This window comes from Pteropus vampyrus, unplaced genomic scaffold (genome assembly GCF_000151845.1).
Source record: "Pteropus vampyrus isolate Shadow unplaced genomic scaffold, Pvam_2.0 Scaffold11, whole genome shotgun sequence".
Taxonomy (NCBI): domain Eukaryota; kingdom Metazoa; phylum Chordata; class Mammalia; order Chiroptera; family Pteropodidae; genus Pteropus; species Pteropus vampyrus.
In genome coordinates this window covers 15,446,545-15,466,454 of record NW_011888792.1, presented here as the reverse complement: position 1 = coordinate 15,466,454, position 19,910 = coordinate 15,446,545, and the positions used below count along the sequence as shown (strand labels likewise).

Genomic DNA, 19,910 nt, shown 5'->3' with positions numbered 1-19,910 from the left:
ATTTATGCCTTATTATAAGTGTTATACCAAGTCTCCAAATACTTCAAATTTCAAGTTGAAAAATTACAATCTATGGAGAATTTAAATATGAAAGACTCAGAGAAGTTTCTAGCTAAATGAACATTCTTACTTCCTGAAATTAATTCAAAAATTAGTATAATTTTAAAAATTTAATATGAGAATGCTCACTCCACTGAAGTATCATTAGATTCTGTGCTGTTCCACAAACATAATAAGCATACTCCAGCCTTGAGGCTTTTGTCCTTTCTCTTCATTCTATGTGGAATGCCCCTGCCCCTGCCCCTGCCCCTGCCAAATATCTGCAAATCTCTTATCACTTTATTCTGTTGTAGGCTCACACATCTATTACCTTATCAGAGAAACTCTCCGTGACCTTGTTTAAAATACCATCCCCATGACCTTCTATCCCTCCCAATGTATATATATTTTTCTTCATAGCACCTACCACTACCAGATTTAACATATTTATTTTCTGGCTGCCCTCAAAGGAATATAAGTTCCAAAAAAACGCAGAGATCTTTTTTGTTGCTATTGATTGCTCTATCTCAGACACCTAAAACAAATGGCACAATACACAAATATTCAACATATAGTTGAATAAAATATCTTTATTGAATTAAGACCTATATTCGTAGAATTAACTGATTCTAGGTTGTTTAATAATGATTCGACTATATCTTTTTCAAGTGAAGACTTTCTTTCCTCCTACATTATGAATCCCAGGATCAGGATCTGGGGCCTGTGTCTTCCTTGCCTTCAAGAATATAAGGGCCTTCAAAGCTAATGCCATTGGTTCTACCACTTGTCAGTCCTCTATAGCTGTCTATTTCTAGTCACTCCCTTGCTTATAGCCAATTTTAGTTCCTGGTTTACTATCATATTTTCCCTTTCCAAGACTATACATAATCATTCTCAGTGACTTACAAAATATATATAGATGACCTATCTAACGACAGTCTCCCAATTTTTTTTCCATTACAGTGGTTTTTATTTTTTTCTGGCATTTCTTTTTGGTTCTTTCTTAGAATTCCCATCTCTCTGCTTACACTATCCACCTGTTCTTTTACATGCCATCTGCTTTATCTATTAGAGCTCTTAGCATATTAAATATTGTTTTAAATTCCTGATGTGGCCATTCCAACATTCCTGCCATGTCTAGTTCTGATGCTTCCTCTGTCTCTTCCAATTGTGGTGTTTTGGGTTTTTGTTTGTTCGTTTGTTTGTTTTGCCTTTTGGTATGCCTGGTAATTTTTTCCAGATAGCTGGATTTGTCGTACTGGGTAAAAGGAACTGTTGTAAACAGGCCTTTAGTGATGTGGTGGTGAGATGTGAGGGGAGGGGAAGCATTCACTAGTCCTATGATTAGTCTCAGTCTTTTAGTGTGCCTATGTCTCTGGACTGTGACTCTCACAAGTGTTTCTCAGGTTTGGTTTTGTTTTGTTTTTCTCCTTTAGGACAGGGTAGCTAGAGTCAGCTGGAGTTGGGTATTTCCCTTCCCCTAGGTCAGTCAGACTGATAATACTGTATGTAGCAAGTTAGGTTTTGGTCAACTAGTTTCCACTGAATTCAGGCCTTGTTTAGAAAAGAGTGCTCTGATATATTTCAAAATAATTCCTTTTATAATCCCCCCTGAAGCACAGGGGATTTTGTCAGATATTTACTATGGGAATCGAGTTGAGCTCCTAGAGGTAAATATCACCATATTGTGTGGGCCCCTCTGTTTGATTGAGTCTCCTGAAGTTTTTAGCTCTGATTTGTCTGCACTGAGCCTCCAGCAATTCATCAGTTATACAGTTCAGATTTTCCTATCCTGGACTGGTTCCTACAGTGATTTCTGCTTGTTTCTGCTCAGGTAAACTATGACTACCTATACTTGCCTGTATATCCAATCCCGTGGGCAGAGGTTTGTCCTGTGTCCTCCCCTCTCTTATTCATCCAAGAAGATTTGTTGATTTTTCAGTCTGTTAGGACAGAGTGGCAACTTCCAAGCTGTTTAACATAAAATTGGAAAAAGCTTAATTCTTTAACTTCACCACCTCCAAAAACTATTACTTAACTTCATTCATACCCCGGACTGACTCTGGACCATGTAAAGACTGATAATTGCAGTATCTGTGAAATATCGATTTTGAACTACTATTTAGTCCACTCTCTCCTGTCTGCCCAGCTCACTTTAGCTTAGAAGCCAACCTGGAATTCCTACTGTACTTGCCTAGGAAGTTCATCGTTACATTCTCTGAGGTGAAAATGTCATATTTTTTTCCTGTTATTGCAAACTCCTTCACTCTACAGCTTTTCAATGGATGATCCTACTCCATAAGTGAATACAGAAACCATCAGAAAGGATTTATTTCATTTTCATTCTAACAAGTATTCAAATCTCTCTGCATCTGTATGCACTCATCTTCTCGCCCTTCTTTTCTCTTAAAATTGAAAGAGTGTCATTTTTCCTATCATGGGAAACTCTTGACAGCTATATTTTCTCCTCTTCTCAATATTTTGCTTCTTCAGTTATTTCATTTGTCTACTACACATCATCAAATTTTATTCTCTGCTTATTATTCATGCCAGTCCACCAATATAGTATTTTCTACTTAAAACAAAAGTCCTTCTTTGACTTCCTCCACCTACCATCACACATCTCTCTAGCCTTTCACAGCAAAGCTTGCACACACACACTCACACACACACACACACTTACATATACACATATAATTTTTATAAGAAAATAATATTGAATGTTTATAATTAAAAACAGTAGTCCCCTTTTCACTCTCAACTACCTTCAATATTTCTAGTTTTTTAATTTTTATGTCCTCATTTCCAAATAATATGCTCGTATTATTTATTAATATATTTAAATATTGTATAGTAATAGAAGGACCTTAACTCAAGTGTAACTTTTACTTCCCAAATTTATTTTGGATTCCATCTTCTCTACATCTACTCCAAAGCTACTCCTGTAATCCTAACGGCCATTTATATAGTAGAATAACTTCTTAAGTGGAGACCTAGAGAGTAGAGAACCACTTTCACTCTTGCTAATATTATTCATTTTCTACATAGCAGCTAGGACAATCATATAGAAAGTAAATCAGATTATGTTATCTTTGGTGTAAAAACTTCCAATGGTATCCTCTTGTGTTTGCAGTTAAACCCCAAATATTCCACAAGACTCTGGATCAAAGGAGGTTCCTTGACTGTTTCTTCAATCTAATATCAACTCAAGTTCTCTATGCTTTTCCTAAATTTTAACTATACTTGCAGCTCATCATATGTAACAAACTCTTTCTTAACTTACGGTCTTTGCTCTTGTTCTCCTTCCTGTCCTCCCCATTATTCTTCCGACAATAGACTTCACCTCATTTTTCCAGTTACAGCTCAAAGAAGCTTTCTCTGACCACTCTACTGCTCTTCCCATTTATTGTTCTTTACTCTGATAATATCCTATCTTTTCTTTACAGAATCCATCCCACTTTGTAACCTTATTTCCTTATTCTTCTCTTTTCTCCCTCTCCCCAAATAGTTTTTCTCAACTCTAAGTGAGGAAAACTCTTATCCATCTTAATACTGTTTTCATGTACCTAGCCTGAGGATAGGCATATAAAGTACATCTAAGAAATATCTGAATTAATTCTGCAATCTGTGGATTAAGTATAAATTTAACTAGCTCAACTAGAGTATATGTTGTATACAGCTGGAGTGGGATAGTAAATAACAGGCCCACGGAAGTCTTATAGAGCATGAGTTAATTGACTCACTTCTAGACAGTTTTAGAAAATCTGGCTGCACCCAATTTGGATCCTCTTTTACAGACTCCTTGAAGGCCAGTCCTGACAAAGGACACTAAGGTTCCTCATTTGGGGCAAGGGTACCCACTTTTGGATGGTGCAGATTCTTTTGTACTCAAGAACAGGAAGCGCTTGAGGGGTTGAGATAGCCTGTGGTCTGAGTCTACTTCAGAATTTTATGGCATGCGACTGCTCTACTGTGGAGAATGGCCTGCCAATTTTCTTTTAGGGAGATTCCTTTTGTATTTAGCTAACGCTTAAAACCTTGGTGGGTCAGGTTTCTCCTTAAGTTGTCAATTCTTCTGAACTTCTGTTTCTTAGCAACAGCTGGGACTCTGCCCATCCTCATTGTTCTCTGCTTTAGCCTCAAAGCAAAGAGAAAAAATGGGCATGGCAGCTTGCAGTTTGCCATTTAGTAATATTCTCAGACATAGTGCATTCCAATCCTAGTGGCCAGTAATAGACAATGTGACGGATAAACACACTTTTGTGAGGTATGGAAGGGGATGGGCAGTGGAAAATGTTTTGGAAGAAGCTAAGGAATTAGAGTTCTTTTATATCATTTGCTCCTCCTTGTGAAAGTCTTATTCCTATTGCTGAAATTTCACTTTCTGGTTTTCAATGTAAAAAGTCATTAGAAACAAGATGGCAAAAAAAAAAAAAAAATTGTTGCAATTCATTAGCTCCTTGAATAATTTCTGGATCTCGTTATATATTCCCAGATCAAAGGCAAATTGGCTTCTAATAATTGCCAAATTTGCTCCAATCTTTCATCTGAAAATTTTGTTTCAAATTCCTCATTCCTAATGTATTTTTCAAAACTCCACATATAGTAAACCAATGTACTTGGCATTTTTTATATTTGGCTACCAAGTTCTCTAATGCCTCACCTCAGTGCCTGTATAGTCTGAGTTCTAAGACATCATTGGAGAAAATCTGAATAAAAGATTTACTATTGCATAACAATGGGTAACAAGTTCTCATTTTAGGGCGACAAATTCTTCATTACCTGCTACTGGACCTTAACCCAGCCAGTTTGTTTCTTTGAGGTTTGTTATTCACAGCCCCATTCATAGTCAAACTGAAGCAAGACTCTTCCAATCGCAAATGGATGAAATCCAATTCAGTCAGCTTAAGCAAAGACATTAAATTTTATTATAAGGGTAAATTATGATAAATAATTCAAAGATAGGGAGTAGACTCAATCTTCTAAGGGAACTGAGTTCAGGAACTGGAAAGCTATCAGGAACCAAGACAATTATATCTATGTTTGATGTCAGCACTGCTTCATGAAAGCATTGACTATGAAGTCAAACTGCCTAAGTTTTATTTTAGCTTTAGCACTTACTTTAGTCAAGCTTCTCAGTTTCCTTATCTGTAAATTAGGGATAATAGTACCAACCTCAGAGAGTTATAACACTTAGAACACTGAGTGACATAGTAAGTAATCTGAGATTATTCCTGTTCTGCAACATAACTCTCATTCTCCATGTGCTGCTCCCAAACAAAGTAGCCCTGATCTAACTTAACATGTTTCTCAGATCAGATCGGCGGTCTGATAAACTTTCTCAATCCCAATTGTAAATTCTCAGGACCATCTGATTGGTCCAGATAGGATTCAGTTGTTCATCCTAGCCAAAGCCAGAATTGTTAAATCACCTCATACATATATAGCTGCTGTGGCCCACTCTTAAATATCTGTAAATATTTCTCAGTAGTGGGAGATCATGAATAAAGGCTAAAAATTTTTTAAAGGTTTTTCTATACTTCTGTCAACTCACTGATCCTCTTGTTCTTCCAGTCATAAAAAAATCCCAATATAAGTAACTTGCCCAATGTCATATAGCTAATAATGGATCAAGTTGTGGTTTAAAATTAGGTCTGACTCAAAATCTGAAGTTAACTTTCTAAATAATGCATTAGATTTGTTTATATTTATTGAGAATATATTGAGTAGGACTTGAGATATGACTTCAAGCAGTCTAAAATTAGGTTTCCTTTTTTCCCCTAATTTTTAATTAAAAAAAAATTGGGGCACAGCACATATACACAGTAAAGTTCAAAAATTTAATGTTCAGCTCGATGGAGTTTTTCGTATGAATACACTTATATAACCATCACCCAGATCAAGATATAGTACATTTCCAGTATTTTATAAGGCTTCCTTATGCCCCTTCTAAATCAATACCCATGCCCAGAAAGGATACTACAATCCTGACTTATATCATCATTAGTTTTGTTTGTTCTTGAATTTCATATAAATGGAATTATACAAGATGAATTCTTTTGTGTCTATTTCACTCAACACAAAGATCAACCCGTTACAGTGTGTAGCAGTTTATTCTTTTCTATTGCTAGGTAGTACTCCATTGTATGAATAAACTTCAGTTTGTTCCAGTTTGAGGCCATAATGAATTAAAGTGTTATGAACATTCCTATACAAGACTTTTAGTAGACATTTGCATTTGTCTTGAATAGACTCGAGAAATTGCTGAATTATCGAATAGGTACAAAATCAGCTATAATGGATACTGCCTATCAATTTTCTAAAGTATCTATAACCGATTTGTACCCCACCAGCAATTAGTTTCAGTTACATTCTAATTTTTTTTAAACAAAGAAAATAATGTAGTCTATTTCAACAACCACATCTTAGTTCTGCAAATGTACTGGCTCTTTTTTTACTGGTTTTAAGCAAGGCTGAGTTTAGGCTAAGTTGTTAGGTAGAGTAGATCCTCATTCATTAGCACCCTTACCAAACCACAACCCCCACCCATTAAGATTTCACTAAAAAATACTACCTAGAGCTTGCCATCCTTGATAGTACAGTTTCTCTCAACAATGGGACTATTGTCATTTTGGGCCAGATAATTCTTTGTTGTGGCAGACTGCCCAGTGCATTGTGGGATCTTTAGCGCTATCCCTGGCCTCTAACCACTATATGTCAGCATCATTCCTACTTCACTGTGACAACTAAAAATGATTTCACATTTTGTCAAATGTCCCCCACGTGGCAAAATCTTCCCCTGCCCTATTAATAACCACTTTTTTCAAAATACGTCTCTTTGCTTCTCTCTGTATTTCATCTAAACTAATTGTTACGAGTCAATGCAGTGTTACTACAATGATGTCATAGCCTTTCAATACTAACGGCACACTAGAATTATCTTTTAAAAAGGGAAGCTTTTAAAGAATGCATATATCAAGGCCCCACCTCAGAGCAAAGGAATGGAATCGAAGTAGGACTTGAGCATTTTTAGTGTAAAACTTCTCAGGTAACTCTAAATTTTGGCAGTTGAGAACTACCTTAACATACTACTCTTCCAAGGAATATATGCTTTCAAATAGATTTCTATAAATTACTTTTCAGACATTAGTAGAGCATAAGGCATATATTTGAGAAGTAGAAAGCTTACAGACACTCTCAATCATACCAATTAAGTGACCACTTAGAGCCCATAACTATAAACAGTGGCATCTCATTCCCGAACTAGTATTTTTTAAATATTTATTTCCCTTTTTGAATGATTAATAGTGTTAATTCTTTCAGCTAATTCTTATTGCTAACTCTAATATATCCAAAAGGGCATTTATAATTTTTTAAACACATTAAGTCCATTACCTAAACAAATAAAAATCTGCCCCTCCCCCTAATTCATATTCTCTTTCAAGTCAAAGTCAACTCATCTGAGAAATTTAGACTCATTGATTCAATTTCTTCATTTATTACATTCCACTCTGATCTGGCTTCTGTAACTATTACTCCAACAAAATAATTCTTGCTAAGGTAACCAATGACCATTATATTACTAAATCCAGTAGATATTATTCAGGCCTTATTTTATGTGACTTTTCAACACCACAGAATACTATTCATCACTTCTTCTTTGAAGCACTTATGCCTTTGTCCTCCACTGCACACCACCATTCTGACATCTGCAACTCCTGATCCAGGTTATCTTCCTGTACCTAGCCAAAAATTAATTGAAAGTTTTTCACCGCACACACCAAGGCTGTCTTCAAATCTACTTCACGTATACACAATACTTCATAATTTCGCCCTACACACTTAGTGGTTTTAAATATCAGTCAAGATCTCCCTTCTCAGTTCTAGACTTCTATCTGAGTCTCGTGGATGACTCAAAGGCATCAAAAACTCAGTAAGTCCTAAATTTGTTTCCATACTTACCCATCTTCAAACCTATTACCCTTTAAGTGGATGTCATTAAGTTCCATTTCATTTCATTGTATTTACAGCTTCCCTCCTTGTCCTAACCCTGAATCTGATTCAGAGGAACCAACAAATGCAATGAATATTTTTTTATTCACTCTCTCCACTTTCATAACACTATCTTGGTCCATCAAATTATTTCTAATCTTTTGACTACCTCCTACTGCATTGAAGAATATTGTATCTATTTTGACCTCCTAATCCATTTTTGGAATTTACACCTAGAGTAAAAACTTCAGGTAGTAAATTCCATCATTACTATCCAGTTTAAAATCTTTCAAAGGTTTGTTTCCACTTGTTCCAAGGAAATAACCTACTTTTGTCCCTAGCCTCTGGTTCCTTAATGGCCTGGCCTCCATGCAGCTTCATTGTCCTCAGTTCTGTCTTCTCCAATAGTATTATGCTTCTTGTAGTCCCTTATAGGTATGGTGACAATGTAACTTATCATCCAAACAAGGACACTTCCAAAAGTAAAAAAAAGGCCTATCCTTGGCAAACTGGGATGTAAATTGACATCATCATCTCTCTGGCCCCAGAATTTTTGCCCATGCTTTTACCTGGAAAGCTCGTTACTTCCTTTTTGCCTAACTCATACTAATTCTTCATTTCTCAAATCACATCACTTCCTTTGGGTAGACTTTTCCAACTAGGGTGCTCCATGAATTCCCACAGCACATGCTTCTCCATACTATTTTTGTTATAACTTTGCAGTGTGATTGTTTCCTGCATTAGACTTTAGCTATTGAAAGTATCTGTTTTTGCACTATTATAATTCCTAGTCACCTTCCCCAGCAGTGTTTAGTATGCAACTTATTGAATGAATGTCAATGCACTGGGGACACACAGAGTCTGTGCTCAAGGAGCTCACGATGTAGTATTAAAAAAAATGCTTTATTATAATACAATGACATGTTGCATTTACAGAATACACAATTCGATATCCTAAAAGGAAGGTGAGAGAGCTGACATGTCTCATAGGGTGTCAGTACGACTGTATCAGGGAATTCAAGCAGTTCTTGATAATTTACTTAACCAAATCACACTACAAGAAACTGATTCATAAGATAGATAGACTATATACATTTACAATGAGGATACCTTTCTAGTGACCTGAAGGATGTGTGTGACTAGAGTGTAAAGCGTCTGCTAAGAATGGAGGGAAGACATGTTGGGGTCAAATTGTGAAAAGACTAAAATATTACATATGTAAATATATGTGGTATATTTAAATATATTTATTTAAATCAAGTAAGTGATTTCAGAAGATCTCAAGTTTGAAGGAAACCTACAGAGTCAGCTGGAAACAAGCCCTAATGAACAAAGTGGTGGGGATTAAGAATAAAAGCTGAAGACAATAAATGGTAAAATGGACAGTAAATAAAGGATTTGGGAGAGGAGGAATGATATACCATCAATGCACCAATTTGATATTCTGAAGTTAGCTACTTTTTTTTTTTTTTACTCTATAAGTACACTTAATTTTGTAAGTAGGGAAAGCAGAATCTTTGTATCTACTTAACGCCTATTAGATTTTATCCAAAGTTGCCTCTTAGTATCATCTGCAAGAATCTTTAGTAAAAATCCCTAAACGCACTGGCCATTAACAAGGTAGATGAGCTGTTGGTGGATATCAGAATAAACTAGGAAATTTTCCCAAACACTACCTAGAACCTAGAAATTCTGCTTATCAGAAGAGGGAAGAATAAAAGTGTCAGGCATGTGTAGCCAGGAAAAAATTTCCTAGGTGACTGACTCTTACTCTCTACCCAATAGTGAGAACCATAGTGTCTTAGTTTCTCCTATAAAATTTATGATTAAGAAAACAGAAAATCTACAGTAAATTTTCACTATAAAGTGACTTGGATTTCTCTACAGGTTCTATTTATAGAAGACTTGATAAATTTAAGTATCATATTTGGAAAGCTCTTCCTCTGTTTGGCAAGGACCTGGGGGTTGATGTTGAAGGTTCAGATTCTAGGGTATTTTCATATTGTCCTGATTGTTTTAGCAGTTTCTCATAGGCAAATCTTCTAGGGAACAAGAACATAATTATAAAATTAAAATCCTATCTTGGCATCCAAACATTAACGGAAAAGCAGAGTAATCACTGTTTTCATGTTACAATCTCACAATTACAGATAAGTGGTTTTCAATCTATCTCCACCTAAAGGTACCCACTGGTAACTTGCCCTAGTAAAGCATATCAGAATTCAGGACCCAGAAAGTGCTGTCCCAGATTTTGTAAAAGAAAGTCTTTTCAGAGAATATGATATTTCCCAAATAGGAAATCAGAGAGTAATAAAGACCACCTGATTGATGTTAATTCTCAGGAATTTTTGCAAGTCATGTGTTGAGATTATCAACTTTTTCTATTGTTTTCAGTACCAGTAGGTTGAGATAAAAATGAAACTGAGAATTTAACTGTGCAGATAACAAATGGTAAAAAGATTGTTCCAATTTTTCTCTTACCTTGTATTTCTCTACATTCTCAACAGTCATTCTAAAGGTCTGTGGAGTCATAAAGTATACTAGGATTTTACCAAATATATAAATCTCCAGCAAACCATATATGTATATATGTAGCATACCACATCTAAATGGCAAATCAGTACTTTAAAGAGGTTTGAGATGTGCCTTCAGAAAATATGTAAAATAGGTTATATCCAAACAGTAATGATAAAAATGTAGTATAATTATATTTGAAAACTTATCTGAATACTTCTGATTACAAAATTCTTTATCTCCCACGGTTACTGCTTTTCTGGGGCTTTCATTTTTTTACTTACCACTCTAGTAATCCAAGAAAGAAATCAGTAGGAGGTATAGGAAGTTCATATCATTAAGGTAATTTTATTATACTTTTAAAGCATAATATTAAAAATTAGAAATCAGTTCCTACTTTTATGGACTTCAGAGATAGAGATTTGCAAGACTCTGTTATTCCTCACTACCCGCTATAACTGGGGAAAAAAGAAATAAAGAGACTGAGCACAGGTAACTTTGGAAACTATGGTACTGTTTCAATTTTCACTATTCATTGCTCAGGGACATACATTTTTTTGAATAGACCATGTCTATCTGTTTGCCTTCCCCTACTCCCCAAGGGTGAAGACACCTTTCCATATAATGAATACATTCTTGGAGTTATGTTGTGAGATCTTTTTGACGGTTTTAAACCGAACTGTTTAAAAAGCAAGTACTAAAACCTGAGTATTTCCCACACGTTGAAAAGAATTATTTTGGCAATGTAGTTACCACATTCAAATTCATCTGACTTGGAAAGTGGGCCTTTACGCCAAATCCAATAATTTAAGAATGGGATTAGAAAGTTTCAAAAATTAACTTCGAGTGATTCAAGATTGACTTGTGGACCAGAAAAATAATGATGTGTAAAAGATTTCTGATTAAAAAAAAAATGCTTTCAAAGAGTGAACAGGACACCACCATGCTTGAAACGTAGTGTTTCCTTCGACACGTCTCAAGGGTTGTATCGGAGGCCCGCAGTTACAGTTATGATAGAAACGGTCAACTAAATTGCAGAACGTTAAACTAATATACAGTTACTAATGTCCCTCGAATTGCTTTTTTTGTAGCCATTCTGCACCGTACCCTCTACTCCGTCCTCCAGAGAGGGGTTCCTAGAAAGGTTGTAATAGGTTTTTTTTTTCTGAACCAGGTTTGGGCTACCCACAAACGAATCTGGGAACTGCACAAGAAGTCAACAATTCGGTCTCTATTTTCTCTCAGTCTTCTCAAGTGCCCCGCCCACGCGGAGCATTAGGCCCCGACGGAGCCTCTGTTGTAGGCCGCCTAAGCGTAGAAGGCTGCGGGAAGTGACCACAGTTGCCCAACAGTTGGGTTCCCAGGCCGTCCGGTGTGACGCAGCAGTCCCCTCCCCGCCCCTCAGGACAGACGCTCAGACCCGGCCGAGGCCTGGACGACCGGCCTCAGGCACGATCCGGCTCCCGGTTTAGTACTGCGTTCCTTCTAAGGCTCCCCAAACCCCATCGTAGTCTTCAGCATCTCCCTACCCCCCTGCTTCTCCAGTTCCTTCTCAGTCTCTCCACTGCGACATCCTTGCGCAACCGTCCCGAGTTACAGTAGCGTCCATACCGGCACGGAGCGAGCCTGCAGCTCCCACTTCCCGGAACTAAACTCAGGGCGGCTAAGGGAGGGCGCCCAAGCAAGGATCAGCGGCCCACAACCGTGACCAGAGTCCGGCGGACTTCGCGCGATCGGCGTGCGCGCTCCCATCAGTGCGCGTGCGCGCACTCGCTCGCCGCCCGGCATCAACACCAATCGCTTTCTTCCTACGTCCCACGACTTCACAACGTAGCCCCTCCCACCGCCCGCGCGCGCCAGTCCGAGGGGTTCGGCGTGCTCGCGCCCGCTCACTCGCCCGCTTTCCTCGCGCTGAGTGGGGAAGGGGAGTGAGCAGAGGAGCTTACGTCGCGCGGGAGGTGGAGGCGACGGCGACCTCGGTAGCGGCGGCGGCTACGACGGAGACGGTTACGCTCGGTCTTTCGCGTCATGGCGGCTGCCGGGAGCCGATAAGCGGCGGGAGCGGGAGCGCGCGCGTGGCCGCGGCGACGACGACGGCTGGTTACTTCTTGCTCTTGCTGCCCTCGCCGTTGGTGCTTCAATAATGAATTGATTGTTGGATCCGCTCCGCAGGGGATCGCGCGTTGGTGCCGCGGGCTGGGGCTTCCCCTTCCCCTTCCCCTCCGCGTCCTTCTTGTTCTCCCTCCCTTTCACGGACTTCTGCTTACCCCGAGACTCCCGGAGCCCGAGGACTCACTCGGCGGCGGAGACCGCGGGCCCGGCCGCGGGGGAGGCCGCCGATCCGAGTCGGCTCCCTCCGCCCCACGAAGCCTGCACGCTAGCCGGTAAGAAAGGGGGCGGCGGGCAGGTCAGGATGTGGCGAGGAGGACGGGAACCGGCCAGGAGGAGGGCGGAGGCGGCGCGGTGCCCGGGCGGCGGCCCAGCGGCCAGGCGCCGGGCGAAGGCCGGGGCGGCTCAGCGAGGCCGGCGGCGGCGGACGGGCTCGGCGTGTAGGGGGCGTGTGAGTGGCGAGCGCAGGCCGGCGTTGCCGAGTGCATCCCTCCTCCGGACTGGCCGGCAGCTAAGCGGTCGATCCCCGGCCGCCTTGGCGTGGGGCTGGCGGGGCAGCGAAGGGAGAGCTACGAGGCTCCGGTGGCGAGCATTTGGCTGGTGCGTGGGTCCCACTGCGACCCGGGCTCCCTGCACGTGGGGAACGGTGGGGAGGGGGAGGGGGAGGCGGCCCAGGCGAGCCTGGGAGGGCGCGGGGCGGGTTTGCGGGAAGTTTGAGGCGGGAAGAGAGAGTACGCGACCGGGATGGAGGCCCTGGGAGTCAGGCGGGCGGGGGTGGGGGGGGTGGTGCGTTGGGGTGGGAGGCTGATAGGAGCGAAGCTGCGATGGAGAGATGAGAGAGGAGGAGGAAGGTTTACAACCTATCGAGTAGCGCTTCGAAAACTTAGGAGAAGCAAAGCAACTGCTAAAAGACGGGACATAGAAGAGAAAAGAAGAGGTTTGACGGTTTAGGGAAGTCATTGTTAAGACGCTTGAAAGGCTGGAGAGAGCTGCGTGCGCTTGGAACTTCAGAACTTATGGTTATGAGAAGAGTCTCAGAAGGAGGACTTATTCGGAGAAGGAAGATGCGGGGGGAAAAGGAAGTTGCAGTGTACAGAAAGCCATTTTGAGAGGCTAAAGGAAGGTGAAAAAGAACGAAAAATGAACTTTTTCAAGGAAGAGACTTTTCAGGAAAGAGGCAGTTTGTTAGAATACTTAGATTTTCAAGACTTGTTTAACAGTAAAGCTTTTTGACTACTTGGAATGAATATTTAACCTTAGGAATAAATGTTGCGTGGAATGGTTACTTTTTAGATAACCAGTTCTTGGAGAGTACTTAGTAGTCGTCTCTGGAGAATTAAAATCCCAATCTAGCTGCAGAGTTTGCCATGATTGAGTTGTCAACGTCCTATTTTCCTCTCTCTTTTGTGGAATGGAAATAATCGTAAGAGTGAATTCTCTTTTCTTGAGGTCGGAGGACAGCTCTGCTCTCAGTTGGCTCTCGGTACTTTCTGGCTGGGGAAGGATCTGACGTCTCCTTCCCCCGCTTCTTCCTCTCCCTCCCCTGCCAGAGATCTCCTTTGTTTATTCGTTGATGGCTTGTAGGTGACTTTCCAGTGTTGTGCTGAAATCTTGAAAGGTGGAAATGCTGTGTCTTGGTCCATGATTTTTGCCTCAAACCCCTGACTTAAAAAATATTAGTGTATATTCTGTTACTTTTTTAAAATGGAATCTCTGCAAGTCCAAGCTGGATATATATTTTTTCAGTCCACTGTCGGTTTACCTATAAAAGAACATTTATTTTGACCTATACATTTTTTTTTTCCGGTTAAGATTATAATACCCTTTTATTCTTTTCTCATGTGATCGTTTCAAAACTTTCATTTGAGTATATGAAGTTCTTGGTGATAGGAATTAGTGCTTGATTAAAGCTAACCTTTTTCCTCCTTTCATTTGTTTGATAAAATATTTAACAAGATTCCTTTTTCTATTATTGGGTGTTATATACTACCACTTTTCTTTAGTTATCAATTACATATATTTACATATTTGGTATAATTTGTCTAAAAGTTTTATCACGCCACAAATATTTTAATTTTTTCTGTCAAAAATAAGCAGTTAGTCTAAAAGTTTTATCACTCCAGAAATATTTTAATTTTTCTGTCAGAAATAAGCAGTGGTGTGTTAAATTTTAGTAGTCAGGAATGTAATTAATAGAAGCCTAGGTATTTTGAGTAAAAGACCTCTACCTCTTCCTTACCACCTCTAATCTAAGTGGCTTAGATAGATTTGTGTAAGTTCTAAATAGACTATCTTTTTCTCTATGGGAAATTGTCTTACTTTCTTAATATTTTTTTTTTTTTAGGTGAATCAAAAAGGGTCCCAGGAAGCCTGTGAATGTTGAAGAAAATTCATCTGTGAATTTTTGATATTCAAGGAGGAGTCAGTATTTATATTCATCTTTTAAAGTGGGAAGATTTATATTTTATTTTAGAACTTGTTAATATTTACAATGAATGGACACAGTGATGAAGAAAGTGTTAGAAACAGTAGTGGAGAATCAAGGTAAGCACTTTTATTATCAAGTACTTATTATGAAGAGAATTGAAAACTCGTCTGATTCTTTTTAGTTTTCCTAATAGGCAGCAGAGTTTGCAGATTCAGATACTTTTTCTCTTAGCTATCCAAATGGTAAAAAGTTTCATATACATGAAGCTTTGTTGATAATACAGATTTTAATTATTTTTTTTCCATTGCAATACACAAAGAACAATTTAAATATAAAAAGTTTGTCTTAAATTTCTTTGGAGCCTTGTATAGTGTGGGTTAATAATTGAAGCTAGAGCAAGTAAAAAAAGACATTGAAATTGATTTGACTGGTAGTATACTTTCTAAATAAAGGCAGTACAAATTTCTATGCTCATCTTTTCCTGGCAGTTTGTTTTCTATATCTGTTCTGTCTAATATCTAGTAACAACTAGCCACATGTGGCTATTTAAATTAAAGTGACAAAATATCGAAAATTCATAAGTCAGACTAGACACATTTCAAGTGCTGAATAATCAGTTGTGGCTAGTGGCTACCACGATGGACAGTGCTGATAGAAAACATTTCTATTACTGCACAAGTTATTTTGGATAGTGCCGATGTATTGTTAAAGTATTGCTGCGATGCTCTTTCCCCCTATTTTCTCTCAAATTTGAGTTTTAATTATATACGAATGGGTTAAGAGTCCTTAGGCCATGTGTTTGCAAAGAAGATATAGTTTATGGGAATAAACCATATTATTTTAATGAATAAGAAACCTCTTTAAATACAGAGGCACTACATTCTTCTATAGACCCCATAGTTTGAGTTATCTGCACATTAATAACACAATCCCTGTAGTTACGTACACTTACATGTAGAGATCAAGAATACGAATGTTGGAGTCAGACTCCCTGATTACTCCAGTTCTATTTCTTAGCTGTGTGAATTAGGGCAAATTATTTAACCTCTGAGGCTTTGATTTTTGTACTTCTAAAATAGGAGTTACAGTATTATTTATCTTAAAGTGAGATGCTACACGTAAAGGGCTTAAAATAGTACCTTTCACAGGCACAGTATTTGGATAACAACCATCATAGAAGAAAAGGAGCAGTTATGGAAAACAGCATGATTTAGTTGAACAAGTATAGGTCTAGGAGCTTGAAAACCTGAGTTGACACTATCTCTGCACTAGTTCCCTGAATGATTTCTTAACTGTAAAATAAGGAGAGTGGAAGTAAATGTAGGATGAAGTTTCATCCTATGACGTAATTTACAAAATATAAGGTTTCAGATGAGAGTTTACGTAGAATCAGAGCTGAGAGGCTAAATTAGAAAACTTGAATCTCACTTTTGATTCATATCTCTGCAGGTAGATTGACCTGTAGTAAGTAAATAGTAGAATCACTTTGTCCACATTCTTTTATTCTTTAGTGAACAATGAAATGGTTAATAGGTAGAAATATCTAGAGGAAACATAGGAACCAAACTACCCACAAAATAGGAAATAAGAGCAAATCCTCTAGGTGAGTATACAAAGAAATCACATGCTGTTATATTCTGACCCCTTACCTACTACAGTAATCTATTTATTTTTCTGCCACATCTAGAGCAAATAGGAGTACAGTAAGTAGTAAGTGAAATTTGATAGTATAGATGAAAAAAACTCTGAAATCAGATTTACTTAAAGGACTCTTTCACAGCACACACTTATTTTAAATAGTTCCAAAGCATATTCTCTAATAATTCTGAGTCATTATCTCATATATGGGTTTTATGTACTTTTGAGAAGTGTGGTTGTCGAGTTATCTAGTTCTTCCAACTGCTTTGGTGTTTATCAGGAGGAGGACCTTCTTCTATTTTGCTTTCATTTTCTTCCTTACTGCTGTTATGCTATCCTTTTTCTTTTCTCTCCTGTCATAGTCACTAACCCTCAGGTTCTCACCCAACATTCTCAAGCTTTCATAACAAGACAGTACAGAGAAGGGAGATTGTGCCTAGTTGAAAAAGTGAGAAGGTGAACTTTATAGATATAGGGATTTTTTTTTAAAAAAAACAAAAGTTACCATAGCTATGTGAGGAGAGGAGAAATATGCTCTGCTTTTAAAATTGATAAACATTGAAAATTTGATTTTTATTGGCTAGAATTTTTAAAGGTATTTTTCCTTGGTTAAGTTTATGAAATGAAATAAAGAAGTAATTTGGCATTTTTGGTTGGTATAATTAGCTTTCCACTAAAAAATGCTTTTATGATTCTTTTCATGTGAAAAGCTTATAACCATTGACTGAAAGGAAGAAGAATATACAGGAAAATGTTTCTTAGTCTATGTTGTAACTGTCAGTTTTGAAACTTATTTACTAAGAATGTGGGTCAGGATGCACCTGTACGTCAGTTTCAACTCAGCACAAACTTTATTATTTAACTGAAGTTAAACTTTATAAAGATACTACTGGAAAATTTCAAAACATCATTCCCAGCTGTAAAGATTTGTGTTGTTATTTGCAACTAAGTTTTTCAAATTCTACTTAGATATTTTTTATTTTAAATTTATCTTACTTCAGGAATAGATGTATAGGTAAAGACCAGAAATATATAGTCACATTTTGCTAATTTTTGAATGATTGATGATATGCTTAATACTCATTTGAATCTCTCTTGCCTATAGATTAAATTTTCAATAATGTAATTTAGTCCATGTAAATTTGAGAATTTATTTGAATCACTGTAAGTATATATTATGCTTTTGAAAAATTCTTTCACAGCAAAGAAACTTGGTGATGTGCAGTAATGCCCTTAACCACTTAGAATTAATCTATAGTTGGCAACTGATCTTTGTCAACCTGATTCTTAGAATTCTTTTTTTTACTATAGTTTTTTATAGCATTAATAATGCTTGATTTAGTATATTTACATATGTTTTAAATATATATATGTATGCAAGTTTTATATTTATTTAGAGGGACTCTGTTGCACTTAAATTTCCTTGGCTTATGGAAAATATTTTCATTGTTTTATACAAGAACCTTTGGATCTCAACTTTTAAGGTTTTCTTTGTGCAGGCAGTAAGTAGGAATTAGGATCAATGGAATGTTCTAATGAAAATCTCCTTTTTAGAAATTCAGTCTTTAAAAGGCTTTTTAAAGGCTTTGAGAAGCCCTATAGTCCAAGTGATCTGTTAACTTTAGGAAACACCAAGTCAAAGTTAAATTGAACACAGGCCCCATTTTTCACCATCTATTTCTTAGTGTACAGATGAATGCTACTATGGTATACCATTTTGGAAAACATTGCATTGACGTGGACACATACCAGCAAGATTTCTTGCCATCAGAACCAGTTCATTTCTTTCACTAAATTTGAACAGTTTTTAAAGGCAATGTCAGTTAAAGTAATGTTTCCTGAGCCTGCTTTGCAGTTGCCTCAGTTTTCAAAAAAAGTCAATTCATTCTTAAAAGTCAAAAGTTTATACTAAGAAGCATTTTAAGGAAGATGGGAAAATGTGAAATTACAAAGAATGGCTAGAAATCACTCAGCTAAGGAAACCCATTTTAGAAATTTTCTGTGATGTCATTATTTGCAGTAAAGTATGACTTTTCCATCTCATTTTTTGTTAATTCCTATTTCTCAGTTCAGTATGTGCTTTCTTCATCTTTTCCTATTAGTTTTCTCTTTCTTCAAAAATCCTGTGCATGCTACTGAATCTAAGATCATTTCTTATGCGCTGAAAACTCAAACTGTTAAGCAGGAGCTTTAGTAATAGATTACTCTCTCTCCAAATAGAATTTACAAAGTTAAAGTTTTCACAGAATTTCTTAGGATTGTGGTTAAGCTCAATTACTGTATTTAGACCTTTAACTGGTAAGGATAAGATAATTGTGTACGACTTGACTTTCAAACATACTACTTTTATCTACACAGGCATGAGATAATGTGGGGGCAAACATTAATGTGTAGTTGCCCCTTTTTTAATACTGCCTAAGTATTGCTTATTATAAGATCTTGATGGCTGGTGGCTTACATTTGGTACAGTTCTGTGTTTAAAAATAAAAGTACTTTTTTGTGGCAAAGAGATGAAGAATACATGAAGAAAACATTTCTTTTATGGATAATTTAAAAATATACAGAAATAGAAAAGTTCGAGCTCCAGTTGTGGTCCTTGGACTAGCAGCATTGGCTTTATCTAGGAATTTGTTCAAAATGTACAACCTTGGGTCCCACCCCGTACTTACTGAATCAGAATCTTCATTTTAACTGGATTCCCAAGTGATTTGTTTTCATATTAAATTTATATGCATATATGTGAAGCTGTTTGCCTGAAGTCATTAAGTAGTACCTTGTCACTCTTTTTTGTTATTGATGCTATTATTACATACACTTTTTATTTTTGGGGAATCCCCCACCCCCAAAATGGTGTCATAGGCCATTCCAGCAAGAGGACAGGTACATTTCATTTTTCTAAAAACAATAATACTGGCAAATAATAATTATCGAGCCCTTATTCTGAACCAGGCATGATACACACAGCGCACAGTGCATTACATGAATTTATCGTAGTTCATCATAAAACTCCTGTGGTGTACACAGTATTAATGATTCCCACTTGCCAGAAGGGGAAACCAGATTTATAGCCACTCTTTAATACCTTTTTGAAAAAACTTAACTAAATTCTAGATTTTACTTGGATTTCATTGGTTTTTCCATTCATGTGCTCTTTTTATTATAGGATTCAGTCCAAGCTACCATGTTGCAT

At 37.7% G+C, this 19,910-nt stretch overlaps 1 protein-coding gene across 2 annotated transcripts in view; it reads left to right on the top strand.

Annotated features, from left to right (window-relative positions):
* Positions 1-12,113: 12,113 nt before the first annotated feature.
* The window catches only part of CHD1 (chromodomain helicase DNA binding protein 1), a 71,423-nt gene continuing 63,626 nt past the window's right edge, over positions 12,114-19,910 (top strand). Inside the window, exons 1-2 of one of the 2 annotated variants that reach the window (XM_023523550.1) lie at positions 12,114-12,929; positions 14,999-15,198. In XM_023523550.1, the coding sequence (XP_023379318.1) occupies positions 15,146-15,198 (53 nt within the window). In that variant the 5' untranslated portion in view covers positions 12,114-12,929; positions 14,999-15,145. The remainder of the gene's footprint in view (positions 12,930-14,998; positions 15,199-19,910) is intronic. The other variant, XM_011378445.2, reaches the window with a different exon arrangement.